Raw genomic sequence first — 15,949 nt, 5'->3', positions numbered from 1 at the left:
TTACTAGGAGTATTCAACCAGAGTAAGAGCAAAGCATGTTTAACCAAAATTGTTCTAAACAGTGAATCAAACAAAATAAAGTAGTATATCCAAACCAACGTTACCTTGGAAAATCGAGCATTTATCCATTTTGTAAAGGTTTTTTTCTGTACATCATTGTGTTCATCTGGAGAGAGAGAACAAGAAAATGAGTAAAAATGCATTCTTCTTACTCCTAGATTGTTCAATACAGGTCACATTAAACACTGTCCTGAAAAGTGGGAGAATTTTTTGCCTAATCTGTCAATAAAGCTGTTCAACCATCCACAACACTTTGGTACTTGCAGAGTCACACAAATGTTTTGCCTTTGCTAGTAACCACAGCAGCTCCTTTGCAGTAGAATCAGCCTCACAGCACCTCCCAAGCGGGTTTCTGATGCAAAAAATTCACAAGCTCCCCATCTGGTGAAAACAACCTATGAAACCATGGGCTTTTAATTAACAGACTTTGTCAACACCTTTTTGCCTGAATGCATTACTCCAAAGGGTGCCAAGGCCCTTATTCAAGCTTCTGACGCAGATAATAGCCTCCTTCGGTACACAGCACAGCTACTGTGGGAGCAAAGCTGCTGGAACAACCCTTGAAAGCACTTGCAGCCTTACCCACCCTCAGCCTGGTTTTGCACCTGGATTCAGAACCATGTTAGCGATCAGTCACAGACAAGTTCAGCTGAAGCGTGGGAAGGGCTGCTGAGCCCTTCCCGTCAAGTGCCCTGCCAGTGTGACACCAAAGTACCACCACCTAGGGTCTGGGAGACAGCCAGGAGGACCCAGCAGGACAAGGAGGAAGGGCAGGCAAGTGCCTGTAGGTCAAGAGGGAGGAGCAGTGGCCTCCAGCTGTGCAGAGAGACAGCTTCCCAGGATGCTTAAGGAAGCCATTTAGGAGTCACCAGCAATTTTACAGAGCCGGTCCCACTAAACCAGGGTGAGTCACCTCCAGCACAGGACACTCCTGCCTGTATCACAGGACACATCTTGGGTAAATTGCACTGAGCACTGCTAAAGGTGAGCCTATGCTTCATCACCTGTACCTAAATGACAGTGAAATAACTGCTGACAACCAGACTAGGCAAAGGGGGTTCATCCAGCATGGATTTCCAGGTCTGCTTGCTGCAGACAAAATACATACATACATGCATGCAGCCTGTCAAAGGCTTTAACCTCCAAATCCCTGCACAGACCACAGCCAGGGCAGTCAGTGCCTTACACCAGGCAAACTGCTTGACAGCTGCAGCCCAGATCAGGAGTCTCTGAGTGCCCTTCAAGACTCCACCAGCTTCTTGGCAGATCAGTCTAGAGATACCCTCCAGGCGACCACAACACGCTGCTGTCTGGAACACTCTCTTGCAGAACCTCTTGGTGGCAGCTGACATCAATCTTTCCAGACTCCATACCACAAAGCAGCACAACACGATAGTGTTCAGACTAACAGTCCCTGCACTTGGAATGAAGCCATAGAAAAAAAAGCCCAATTGCAACTCAAATTTTCTACTTCACACAATCGTGAAGATTCATGCAGTCTGAAGCAATATCAGGTTATGATTAAAAAGCACCACTTACAAGATCATATACCTCAGCAGCAACTGAGACTGTTGTACAATAAAGTTTTATCAATAAAATTCAGATGTTTATTTTTAAAAATCACAGAAGACAACCAGAATATTTCTTATATAGATGACCTCAACATTTCTCATTTCTGGCCTGACATGCACCTGAAGCTGATACCATCCATGTATTCACATCTAATATCTAGCCAGAAAGCTGTTACACACAGAAACCAACGACCAGGTATGCTTTACCTAACAGCAAGGAATAGTGGCTACAGCTCGGCCCAGATACAAGAAGTCACATCGGTAAGAAATGAAGTTAAATGAAACTTAAACTGTATGAAATTGTTCATATCCATTTAAAATAAACCCTCAGCTCTGGGCTTCTTCTAGGCTACAGCTGAAAAACCTGCTTGGGACACAAAGGGTGCGTGTCAGCCAGGAGCCATCGCTTCACCCTTCTATGCCTCTCCTCTTTGGCAGCTAAAGCTGATCCAACAGACTCTACTCTTGAGTCACACCTTGAGCTCAACCAGACATCAAAGACAGACCAATGCATGAAAAGATTTTTCTGAGGAAGATTCAAGATACCTGTGGCAGCTGCACAGCATGCCATGCTCAGAACACTGAAACTCAAGGTGCTGTTTCAGGGGAGTACAATTACCTAAGAAATCTTGTTAACCCTGTCTTTTCCCCTCAGTGGCACAGAGCTCCTTGCCATCAAAGACATATAGAACCAAATAACTCTCTGGTAGTTCCTAAGTATCCATCTCACAGGAGCCTGACAGACAAGATGAAACTCAAAAAAAAAAAAAAAAAAAAAATTTAATCCATTTTTTCCCTACAAGTCTGTTTTCTTTTTTCCCTTTTTAAGACACAGGAATGGACTAGATTGGTCCAACTGCCACTGTTGGACCAATATTTTCTATTAACATTAATTGAAAACAACATTTGTATTGAACATAGTGAGATTTAAACATGATTCTCTTTTTAAATATCATCTATTAACCTGTCTGCCCCTTTTGTGCCAACACCCGCAAGTACACAGCTGTGAATGATGATGTTTTCCTAAGGCTGCATCTGCCTTTTTCCTTCCTTAACCATCTGAGAGAATGAAGAGTAACACCATAATTTGAGGTATCACATTCTTCTAACATTATTACTCCTTAGCATGACAAAGGCAAAGAACAGAGAGGCCAAAAACAGTTGTATGACTGTGTAAAAGGAGAGCAACCATTATGAAAAGGATCTTGGATTTATAAATCCTGTGCAGTAGAAGCTCTAGACACCCCACTCTTGGAGAGTTCAGCCCCTTCCCCAAGCACACGAATGGCAGGAGGTGACAGCTCTCCTCAGCATTCACCAGCTTCAGCCTGCCAGGACTCCCCCAGCAGGCCTTGCTCCTACACCTGCTTGCTAGGTGCGCTGCAGTAGCATGCACGGCTCACTAAAATCCAGCGCCTTTTCTCTCTCTTTTCAAAAAGAGGGTTTTCTAGGAAGGGGAAGGAAAAAAATCCACCAAACCCCACATCTTTGATCAATAGAAACTACTTAGTCTTGGTAAAAGGTTTGGTGAACAAAGGAATACAAATGTATATACCCCTACTATCTCCTAAGGAGCAGAGCATCTTTTTTTCTTAAGCAAGGAATGAGAACCACCACAACTCCCATCTTCCTAAAACATCCTAGTCAGTTATAAAATTCATAGACAACCCTTGCCAGTCAGGCTCTGCTTTTATGTTTGCTTTATAAAAGCCTCTGAAACTCAGATTTTTGTAATTGACCATTACAGACATGGTTGTGTCAAGCTTTCTGCTACAAACCCCTGCAAAAAAAAAAAAAAAAAAAACAAAAACCAACAACAACAACAACAAAAAAAAACCTGAAATGTTGGTGCTTTGATAGCAACAGTGACAAGTTATTTTATCCCCCAAAGTAATTTTCTTTAGATTCCTACAAGTCTGTAAGGCTAACCCCCAGAGGCTGGCATTATGATCTGGATAACAAATTAGCCACATTCAGTCAAAAAAAAAAAATCACCATTCAACAAAGCACACAGTAACCCAGCCAGTCAACTTCTCACACAAGACATTAAAAACGTCAACAAGTTACAGCCCAGTGAGAAACAAATTCACCAAGTAGCTAAAACATTTGTTTCCTTTCACACTGCTGCAGCCTGACAGTGAAAGCCAAGGACTGACTCAGGGCCAAATTCTGCTTCATTACCTACCATTTCCTCTGGCCAGCGTGGCTGTGCTTGCCCTCCAGTCACTTAATGGACTAGTAACAGAATGTCAGAACAGTTTGTGCCTTTAAGAGGAAATAAAAACAAACCTAAACACACACACACAAAAAAAATATTAAACTCTTGTGATGACAAAAGAGAGAAGAAAAGCTTCCTATCCCGGATGCCTGTTTGCCGAAGCCTGCTTGTTACACAAGATGATGTATGTCCACCCAACTGGGGTACGCTCTAAACAACCGGCTCCTGTGATCAGATGCCCAGGCTGTGTCCTGGCACTCAGTCGCCCCCAAGAGCCACTTTTGTAGCCTTACATACATACCTCCTCCACCCACAACACTGTCCCTTAATTTCGTTTAGGGCACCTTGAAAACACAGTTCAAGTCCAATCTATTACCTGGTGAATATCATGTTGGAGAGCAAAAAGGAATCTAAATTATCTAAAAATAGAGGTAAAAACAAAAGCCTCACTGGACTGCGGTTCGTCCTCTACTCAACCTCTGTTTCGTACTGAAAGAGAAGCTTCTTATTTCCCCAAAACACATTAAATGCTTGTATGACAGAACTGTGTTATTTAGCTTTTGAAAGACAGAAGTTATCCCACCCAAAACAGCTGGCAGAACAGCACTATAATGAAAGTGCCCTGGAGAAGCATAGGCTTGATTGGCAAATAAAGTACAGAAATTGCCCAACCACTCCAGCGCACATTACCAAGGGTCATCTCACATTTTAAGACTTAAATTTGCCTTCACCACCTCATTATTTAGGTTCTCAGCAAAGGAATTTAGAAATAAAAGAAGGAATTAGCCTGTGGGTTTCAATTAAGACACTTGGAATGTAACGAAGTTAGAAACATCTCTTTGCCTAAGCCTTTAGGCAGTCGGGAGTATCTCTTGTAGATACCACCCTACCCAAGACTCGCACACCTATGAAACCCTGACAACAGTAACAAAAAAAGGGATAAAGGTTTGTATTTCTGGACAGAAAAAGCATTTTGAAAGCAACTATCTTTTAGTCAAGCTCAGACTAATTCATATAGCAAAATACACAAAATAAGTGTCTAAAATTTCAGCATGGAAACCAACATTTTTTCTTTTTAAGTTTTTTAGTTTTTATCTTTTTAAGATCATAGTTTAGTCTTTTTAAAGGAACAAAAAGCAAAAGTTGAGATTGTTCTGCAGATTCTCTCTTCTCTTGCAACACCATGGTAGAAAAAAATAGCTCCAGCAACACATAATTCACTTGTAAACTTTCACCTTTGTGCTGCAATTTTAATTTCTGCAATCGGTGGTATGCACAAAGCTTTTCCTCATTCCTTTTCCTTCTCTCTCCAAACTTCAGCAGCTAGGCAAAACCAGAGTTATATTAATAGTGCATCTAACAAAAAAAAAAATCTGCCTACAGCAACTGGCACACAAAATGCAGTTGCCCAAATTGTAAGTTTCCTGTAGAAACCAAACTATGGAATATAAACATTACCAAAAAAAGACTAAAGCAAAAAGAAAAGTCATGCGCCTCACCACCTGGTGTTTCCCAACAGCAGACACCACCAAAAACAAGACACCATAGACGAGTAACAAGGACCACCCCCTAGTTCTACCAAAATGTACTGGAAGTTTAAGCTAAATTGTGTTTACTTCACAACAAAAAAATCCCCCAGCAACTGATAACCTAGAGGAAGGCATCCTCACAGCTGAAGGAATATTAAAATAGCTGTTTCCATACCTCCCAACAAAAGCAACCTAACATGCCATGCTGTGGTCTCAGCACATTGGAATGATGATTAAAAGGGAGGTATAGATAACCAAGCTCTCAGGAGACAGAAATAATGCCCAACACGGAGCCTGACAGCCCACACTGGTCAGCCAGTGACCCTGCTGATTTCACGGGATGACAGTGCAAACCCAAGAGCTGCAGGCAGTGTCCCAAGGCTGCTCCAGAGTTGCAGGCAGTACACAAGGCGCTCCAGCAACCCCACGTCACTCCAACAGCCTGAAATGACCCACTAACACCAGGTCAAAGTAAGCAGTGTCAGCTCCCAGTGCAAGACAGCCCTGTGAAGCTTTCACATACAATCCAAGTACACTTGAGCACATATTTCACAAACTGCCCAGCACATGGAAAGAAGAAAAAGGCAGGTAACTCCTGCCCAAAATCTGGCAAAGATGATGTTTCTAAGCACACAAACAGGAAAGCACTTTAAGAAAAAAAGACAAAGTAAATTTATGAAGACAAATAAAATCACAAACTAGATTTACTACAGCTGGTTTTGTTATGAGCACAGATCAGGTCTTTGAATTTCTAAGTGGTTATAAAGAAAACAGAATCACTTTCCACAAGTTGGTGTTAGCCATCTGCTCCTTTTTCTCTGCCCAAGTTAGGACTATTATTAGGCTCACTTGCACTTGTGGATGTGATTCACAGGATATAAGGTCAGAGGGATCACTGTGATCAACTAGCATAATCTTCTGCATAACAGAAGAGCCATCCCCACAAAAAGCCCATCTGCATACCAGAAGGAAGCAGAGACAACAGATATCAGAGACCCTGCACAGGCACAAGTAAACAAGATTTTTAGGACAGAGAAGGAAGCCAAGCCATAAACTGTATCTATGCAAGAAGCTCTCCTAGTTATGGCAGTTTCAAATCAGGCAGACATCACAAACAACCTTCTTTGAACATCTTCACAGTACAAGAGACAATGTTATTTTGTTCTCTGTGACAGGCAGGTAAAGACAGTAGTTATTCACAACACTAAGTTTTTCTGCCCACTCATTCCAGAGTCTCTTCTATCCCAACTCTTAGTCAGAGGTTTTCCTATTTTTCTTTTCCAACAACCCAAAGGCTGCAATCCTAACACCCCCTCATTCCCTGTCTTTTCACTCCAAATATTAAAACCTTTCCTGATCCATCCCCTCAGAGCTGCCTCTCTTTTACCCAAGCTCCTAGAGTCTACCATCATTCCTTTCTAAAACTCTCTAGGTCAACAGCTTATCACAGACAGAACCCAAATTCCTGAGATTCAAATAGTAATACCTGGCTCCTACATATTACTACATGCTCCAATTTCCTAAGTAGAACACAAAGAATGCTTGGCCTCCTATACATCAGTGGATGTCCCACTAGTGTCAGCTCCTCCCACCTCTTCTCTGGCCTCTCACTGCAACTCCCACCCCATCCCAGCACACAGGTACAGGGTACAGGTAATTGGGTATGTACCTGGTTGTTCCTTCACATGCTGACTGGCATATTTGGCTGGTATGTTCACATATCCTCTAGGTGCTTAATTAGCTTTATAACACACAATTAGGTTTATTAAACTTCCACTAGTTACTACAAGTTGAACTAGTTGTGATGGGGAAAAAAAAATATGGAAAGACTAGTTTAATCAGAGTATCCTACTTTCCTTGTGAAATGGATTAAATTAACAGATTTCAAAGAATTGTATGCTGTTAACATTTTCAAAATCACAAGTGCTATTTAGATGTTTCTGAAAGGAAGTTAACCAAGCATCTCTGGATACAGACCATATAGGACCCATTTCAGTGACAGCGGTGTGCAGAGTAGAGTTACTTAAAAACAAACGGAATTTATAACCCCATGGAATTTAAGTCTTTCCTAGCAGTCCAGTGTAGAAGACAATCATAACGTAACACCTCGAGCAGCTGAGTTATGCAAAGTCAAGGTGTCAGCTTTCTGGGTTTGATTGCTTCAAACCTCTAATGGTATTTAGAAATCTTGCCTAAAGACCAAAAAAATAGCATATGTGTGCAAAAAAAAAAAAAATTAAAAATCACACGTTTTCACAATTGTATTTCATCTACGGAAGGTAATAAAAAAATAAACATTTCAATGATAATTAACTCAGAAATTAAGAAAAAAAAGTAAAGAAGTGTCTTTACAAAGCCTTAACACACTATCTCTTGGAACAAGATTTCTAGACCAAAAACCCCAAATACAATGAACACATAGTTTATACACCCATTGCACTTTTGTAAGTCTTATAATCACTGTAATATCAAAGAAGTTCTCTGGCAATTTTATGTGGCTGTCTCAAGGACTAAGCAAGCTTCCACCTGTATGAATCCACTTCTCTTTGCACTGTTCCTAGAAAGTTTAGTAAAATTTTGGATTGAAGTGTTTTTATAGAAAGTACAGCGTGGTAGAGGTCAGAAGGCATCTATGGAGATCATTTGTCTAATCCAAGCCCCCAGTCAGAGCATGTTGCCCAAGGCCATGTCCAGTCAGATTTCTAACATCTGCAGTGACAAAGACTTCACAACCTCTCTGAGCAACCCAAGACGGGGTTTTAACAAAAACAGAGTTTCCCATGTTTCAGTTTGCTCCCATTGCCTCTTGTCTTTTCAATGGCCTCACTACCTTCTTCGCACTCTCTCGTCAGATATTTATAAACTTCAGTAGCATCACTTGGATTTTGATCCTTTTCTTCTGGCTGAACAGGCCCAGCTCTGTCTTTCCCCACAGGAGAGATGTTCCAGTCCCTTCATCATCATTGTGGTCCTCACTCCAGTATGTTCACATCTCTCCTGTACTGGCGAGCCCAGAACTGGACCAAATACTCCAGGTGTGGCATCACCAGCACTGAGTAGATGGGAGCACATCCAAGAATGTGCAGCATGCTCATGCCTAAAGGAATGACAGAAAGGAAGCAAGCTCCTTTTTCACAAACTTGCCAGCAGTATCCCCAGGTAGCCAAGAAGGCCAAGGGCATCCTGGCCTGTGTCAGAAAGCCTGGCCAGCAGATCATACAGTGATCATCTCCCTGTACCTGGCACTGATAACATCACATCTCAAATCCTGTGTCCATTTTGGGCCCTGCACTACAAGACGGACATTGAGGTGCAAGACTGAGTCCAGAGAAGGGCAACAGTGAAGGTTTTAGAACTCAAGTCTTATAAGGAGCAGCTGAGGGAGCTGGAGTTCTTTACCCTGGAGAAAAGGAGGGTCAGGGAAGACCTTATCACTCTCTACAACTGCCGGAAAGGAGGATGTAGCCATGTAGAGTTCAGTCTCTTCTCCCAGGTAACAAGTGACATGGCAAGAGGAAATGGCCTCCAGTTGCACCAGGGGAGGTTTAGACTAGATATTAGGAAAAACTTCTTCACTGGAAGGGTGGTCAAGCATTAGGACAGGCTGCCCAGGGAGGTGCCAGAATCACCATCCCTGGAAGCATTCAAAAGGCATGTGAACATTTAGCAATATGGTTTAGTGAAAAGCTAAATAATTTCATTTAACAGACTACATATTAGAAAGCTTCTACACACTTCTGTCCAGCTTACAACAATTGACTAACACATTTCATTCTTCACAATTAAGACTCATATCCAGTGATGGTACCTTATATATTCCTGGGCAGGCAATGCTTGGAAGACAGAAGTGGAAGAAACTGTTGCATACCCATCTTGACAACAAAGTTAAGCTCAGTCTTTACAGAAATCAAATAGACAAAGGAAGTTCAAAAAAGCATAAATTGTTTATTTTGTTTCCAGACAGGCCAAGTCTGAGCTTCACTGGCTATTCCATTATTTTGTCAAGGATCAGTCACTGATGCCAGTAAATTATTTACCTTAGCCTATTAACCTTTGCAATTATTAAGATGAAACCTGAAACATAGAAGGTTTAAAGGAAGCCCCTAAAATTCACATGGTGTAGTAGTGCTCTAAAGATGAAGCAGACAAAAGCAAAAAGAATAAACAGGATAACTGAAGAATTTAAATCCAAAATATTTTTTAGTGCAAATTACACCAAATACTCTCATTTCTATCCCTAAAATAATCCAGCTAGTTCATTACAGAAATGGTCACCATAAGTTTGCCTGCTTTTAGCTTCGCATGACCAACCCAAAGTATGTTAAGTGTCTTATACTGTCACCCAACCCTAGTGAGGAAGATTAAGTGAAAGGCAAGTCCAACCCTTGAGATAAATTATTTCCTTTCCCAGTTACATGCCTGTGCTGGCCAAGGAATATTGCACCACTGGGGAAGGGGGAACACCTTTGTGCAGAAACTGAAATGCTAAGCAAACCTTTGAGCATTTTGTCCATGACAAAATTACTGTTCTTCCTCTAGAGGTAACAGTCATAAAGGTGTCTTAGCCACTTTGTGTTTTCAGTGAGACATCTTAATGGAGAAAAAATAAAAGAGAATTGGAGTACAGTATTATGAATGGTCCCTTCTTATGGCTTCTGGCAAACATAAAATTTTCTTTTGTCATTTGATCAGAACAGCAGTAAGTTGAGGCACTGCTAATCCTATATCCTAATTAAACTCTCATTTCCTTCCCTGGCTTACTCATTAATTAGTCCCCAAAGCTGAACCCCCTCCTGATTAAGTGCTTTGAAAGCACATAAATTCTGTTTGGGAATAGCAGGACAAATATCTGGAACACATTAAACCAGGTATTTATGCAATCAGTTAAGCCACTGACCACCAGTGTGAGCTCACTGAATACTTTCCACTTCAATAGAGAAACAGTGTGGAAAAAACTGGAGAAGATACCCCACTCTCATAAGACTCCACCTGGAGTACTGCTTCCAGCTCTGGGGCCCCCAGCACAGGAAGGACAAGGACCTGTTGGAGCAGATCCCAGAGGAGGCCACAAAGATGATCTGAGGGCTAGAACATCTCTGCCATGAAGGTAGGCAGAGAGAGTCAGGGCTGTTCAGTTTGGCAAAGAGCAGCCTTCCAGTAGTACTTAAAGGGGGGCTACAAGGAAGCTGGGGAGGGAGACTGTCAGGAAGTACACTAATAGGACAAGGAGTAAACGTTTGAAAGGGAAAGAGTATATTTAGATCACATATAAGGAAGCGATTCTTTGCTATGAGGGTGGTGAGGCACTGGAACAGGTTGCCCAGAGCAGCTGTGGATGCCCCATCCCTGAAAGCGTACCAGGCCAGATTAGATGGGGCTTTGAGCAACCTTGTCTAGTGGAAGATGCCTCTGCCCACAACAGGGGGTTTGGAACTAGATGGTCTTTAAGGCCCCTTCCAACCCACACTGTTGCATAATTCAATGAAAATACAGCAACAGAGCAGTCAAAAGGAGACCAACCAAAGTTCAAAGCCTACCAAGCATTTGGCAGAACCTGAGCTATAAGCTTTCAGCTGCCAATCATTTAGGCAAAGGATTACATGTACACATCCCATTCCCCATGCTTGTATTACTTAATGACAAGTTTTTAAGAGAATTGTGGTAGAACCTGTGCAATTGTAGCATTTGCTTACTGTCAACTCTAACATATCAAGTGGGTCTGTGTACAACTTGGAATAGACACATCACCTTTACCTTTGTAGAAACTGGCTAAACAACAAAAAGATCACCTAATAAAAACATATAATTACATGTCATATTAATACTGCTGCCTCTGGCAACTATTCCAGTAGATCAGTCACACAGGTATAATCCTGTCCTGGGTGCATTTTCAGAAAGGGTTCTTTTGCATGCCTTCCCAGTGCTAAGGAGTCAGGCAACAAGCAGGCCCAGGATTCACTTTTTTGCCTTCTACCAAAGGTCAAGGTCCCTACAGCAGACAGGTGGTGTCTATGTCTCAGTGAGGATAGAGCTTGTAGCTTGAATGTTGCTAGCCTGAGGATCAAAATTATGATAATCACCAGTGAAACTAGAAAAATTAGGGTACTAGTAAAAACTGGCTAAAAAAGAAGAGACAAGTTTATGGAGTTAAGAGTCCACAAAAAGACAGCTATACTTCATGGTTGAAGAGGTGTCTGAACTGCAAACCAAAATAGGAAAATAAGGTAATTTAGAGGAAGCACCATTAAAGATGTGCTTATGGAAGAAGTATAAGCGCAGGGTATCTACCTGTGGACACCACTACAGGCAATGATGAGGAAATGGTGACAACTGCATGGCAGATCAACTCTCTTTGCCAGCAAGAAAGGCAGGCTATAAAGCAAACCAAAATACCAAGTACAGCCTCTGCAGCGGACAAAAGCATTTGATGCAATGCAAAATAATCATTTCCTCAACTGAATGGTTTATCTTGAAACTCAGAACACTTGGTCTGATATTTTTTAATCAATAAAAATACTTATACCTTTCCAGTGTCATAGTAGACTAAGAAATAATAAGATCAGTACTTAACCCCCGCCCCAGAAAAAGCCAGGACAAGATCACCTTTGCTGGGTCACATAAGGCAAGGGGGAAATTATTCTAAGGCTTTGACACTCCCACCCTCACCCCAACTCAGAAATAAAAGCTATTTGCAAATAGTGTCAAATAATATCTCTAGCTACAAACACTTTTACAGAATAAGTACTTCCTAATCTCCCAAACTGCATGCTATAAGCATAGCTAGAACAAGAGCTGTGCTTAAAGTTTGGGGTCAGTACAACATCCCAGTCTGGTTACCTCTCAGCACCTTCTCTGCACATCCCCAGTTCTCCAAAGAGCCAGGCACACATTAGCTTTGTCAGACCTAGCCATGCAAACACTCCCAAGTACCAGACAGCTCTGGTGAAGCAAAGCCCAACTGCTCAGCGTATTTGGGCAGGTTGTGAAGGGTCTACATTGATGCACAGTTGCTCAGAGTAAAGGGTCAAAAGAGGGAAAGAAAAGAGATGGGGATAAGGCAAAGACATACTCCCAGAAGCATACAGAGACTGGCTCTCTATGAAAGAAAAGAAACTCATGTGGTTCCCCAAAGGGGTTAAGAGAAGCCTGTTTTCTATTTAACATGTATTTGCACTTCTGAGTGAGAAAGCTACTGCAACAAATTAACTTCATACACATTTACAAGAATTTCAAAGTCTCAATAAAATGATGCATTTAATTTACCACAAACTATAAAGCTCAGCAGTGAAAAAAAACCAGCAATGCATTCCACACTCTTCAGGTTATGCAGATAAATGTAACACCTCAATGATGGTAAAAAAAGAAAGATTCTTATTTCTGAAACAATAACATTACCTTCAAAGAACAAACAAGTGGTATGAACAGGGTCAAATAAACAGAACAAATCACAAGGTCATCTCCTAAGGATGCTGCTATCATCGTATGACTTGCCTTTGAATATTTATCTTTGTGTACTATAAACTACATGAGGAGGAAAAGTGGGGAATGCATTTAGAAAGTATTTTTAACTCAATTTTTAAAATTCATTCCTACAAATTAAAAAGCAAAAAAGATTTACCTTCAACACTCTGCACTGCTAACTATGACAAATAACTTCAGTATTTCTCACAGTCTTACTTGCATCACACAAGGCAAAACTAAAAGCAATGTGATTGATGAAATTTGCTACAACTTTTAAGTTGTCCCACTTTAACATATCATTTTAAACCATTGTAACATAAATACATTTGAAAACCTTAACAGCTTTAATATTAAAGTTATTACAAGATTTTTCTACAGCTGTTTGTTTCTTTGAACAACAGTCCTAAAAACTAAACCACAAAACCACTTATTTTTTTAAGAAACACCATAAACACTTTTTTCATCCCCAACACAATGACATAAGAAGCTTAACTCACATAACACAGATTAGACCTTCATATCTGAAGATCTCTAATTTCACTTGATGTTGACTACAACTTCCAATTTTCCAAAGTATTGCTACATTAAGGCTACTCTTTTAAAATTACAATATTTTCTTGTCCAGAACACACACAAGCAAAGCAGCAGCACAAAAAAAGAATAAAACTTTTTAAACTGCAAAGAAGCAAGGAAGTGAGAAACAGTAGTAAGGATGTACAGAAGGGCATATGAGCTCATGCACACTGCTGTCTGAAGATCATGGAGCAAGTTGCAGTACAGTGTTCATTTTTCAGGCTGTCCTCCGCTGACACGCAAGCAACCTGTGGCAGAAGAATGATTACTCACAAAACCCAAGTATTCATGAAGTCTACCACAAAGGGAGAATGGAAAGAATTCCTACAACTGCACACACATCTGCAAGTTGGTGTAGCAGGACCAAACGCATCCTAAATGTCAATCACCTACCTACCTGCTACTTGCTCAAACAGCACAAGAGACATTATCACCATCCAATAGGTTCAGAAATGAAAATTCACACTGATGAGTAACTCAAGTGGCCAGAAGATACACAGTCTTCTTTTTCTTCATACAATTATTCCACTAAATATTGCTATGACTGCCCTCAAAGTTACACAGTCCAGCTAAGAGCAGCTCTGGGAGTGCTTAAAAGGCAATACAGATGTGCTTTATCCTGCAGCATCTTTTCAGTCCAACTATGAACTGGCATGACTGGCTTCACAAAATGACATTTGCAGATTTCTGTTTATTCAGAAACAGAAGCCTTGGATTTTGTAAATGACAAGTGAAAATTGATTGAAAGGAAAAATGAGCAAAGGAATAATGTGAGTGGACTTTGAAGGAGGCTAGGAAAAAAAGGAATATATGTGAAAATTTTTGCTCTCAAAAGAATTAGCATGATCAAGAGATGACTTAGCAACCTTTTACACTTGTTTCAATTTTGGTGCATTTAATTATAACGTTCTACATGTGACAGACACTTGTCTCCAGCCCTGCAGAGATAAGTGTATAATAAAAATAACTTGCTAAAAACTAAACAAATAAAATCTCAGAAACTTTAGTCTTGTCACATTGTCACTCTTTCTATTCATGTCACAACACTTCACTGTTATTCCTCAAGTGTCTACACGGCTGCAAAAACAAAAAGCAATTAGGACTGACTACCAACCTTCTAACCCTTCAAATGCAGAATGAAATTTGGGCTCAGTAAGGGAGCATTAGAAGATGACACAGAACTCCAGCTACTCAGTTGTAATAACTGCACCCCCTAAACATGAACATTATAGAAAAAAAAAATTCAAATCTTCAGGAAAAGCCTGAATTGCTACCTTTTGTTCTCTAATTTTAGCATATCAGAAGAAGCCATATAAGAAAGCAGTATGTGGGGATACTCATTCTTGGGAGAGACAGAAGAGTTAGAAAAGACTAAGAGAGCACAAGGATGAAACATTTGTGTTTGTATTTATCATATCAATTATGACAGAAGTTCTTCATCTGGATCGTGTCAGTCTCCAAACCACAGGGCAGCAGAAAAGAATTTGGAGAGGAAGAAGATGCAGACAGAAAGCAGGTATCAGTTAAAACAAAATCTTAAGACAAACGCAGAAGTGTCACATTATAGGAGCAGCAGGAAAAATTAAACAGGCCTGAGAAATGGAAGATATTTGTCAAATAACTTCAAAGAGGTATTTAAGCATAATGACAGGAGGAAAGTTGAAGGTCACACAAAAAACTACCACAGCAGCAGTAAATCATAATTGTGCAAATTTAAACAACACACACCACAGCACTTACCTATACCAGGGAGATTTCCCCAAAAAAATATTTCTTTGACAACATAAGATACTGTTTTGGAACTTTATTCGAACTTTCTTAACTGCACATTTAGTTTGTTTCTGGCAAAGATGAAGGCTCAATAATTCACTTATACTTGCATGAGAACACAACAGGAGAATGAATATGCAAAGAGAGACAAGAGAAAAGCTTCCTTGATTTATTAGACATGAGAGAGCATTTTTCCACTGCAAAGCAGTCAGTAATAAAACAAGTCAATCAGAGGTTATCTATTTGTTTCAAAAGTCTTCAAGAGCTAGTGCTAAGCCAGTAGAGCATTTCCCAAGACCTGTTGCTGTTTGAGGCATTCTACAGGAACTTCTACCAACCCTAGAATCAACTTTGCTCCCCCAGACTACACTATGAAAAATAAGATGGCTACAGATTTATTCGTAGTGTCACATCCAATTTTTAATTGAACAGGGAGCAATGGCCCTGGCAGAACTGCATGCTAAACTACTGAATTGATGAATATTTATTTTTCCTAGTTCCTTCAGCCACTGATAATTTGTATACACAAATATGTTTGGTTCTGTTTGGATTTGGTAGGGCTGTTTTTGGTGGGGTGTTATGTTCAACGGCTAGAGTAAATTTTTCTGGCTAGTCCAATAGTCTCCCATCTTACAGATAAAGAGCACATTCACACTGTCAAAACAGTAGCTAATTATTTACCTGATATGACTCTGCTGCATGTAACATTCAAGGATATTCAGCAGGACAAGACTATTAGAATATACATGTTCTGTCACTGAGATCTG

General features: G+C 40.5%; 1 protein-coding gene across 5 annotated transcripts in view; it reads right to left on the bottom strand.

The window, feature by feature from the left end:
- The window catches only part of UTRN (utrophin), a 357,859-nt gene that overhangs the window by 300,416 nt on the left and 41,494 nt on the right, over nucleotides 1-15,949 (bottom strand). For all 5 annotated transcript variants that reach the window (XM_042017303.1, XM_042017301.1, XM_042017304.1 and 2 more), the window contains one exon: nucleotides 105-166. In XM_042017303.1, the coding sequence (XP_041873237.1) occupies nucleotides 105-166 (62 nt within the window). The remainder of the gene's footprint in view (nucleotides 1-104; nucleotides 167-15,949) is intronic.

Source organism: Corvus kubaryi, unplaced genomic scaffold (assembly GCF_017639235.1).
Source record: "Corvus kubaryi isolate FWS band 111438036 unplaced genomic scaffold, C.kubaryi_AGA036_p1.0 split3-73, whole genome shotgun sequence".
Taxonomy (NCBI): Eukaryota; Metazoa; Chordata; class Aves; order Passeriformes; family Corvidae; genus Corvus; species Corvus kubaryi.
The sequence above is the reverse complement of the archived record's forward strand: the minus strand, read 5'-3'. Positions and strand labels throughout refer to the sequence as shown.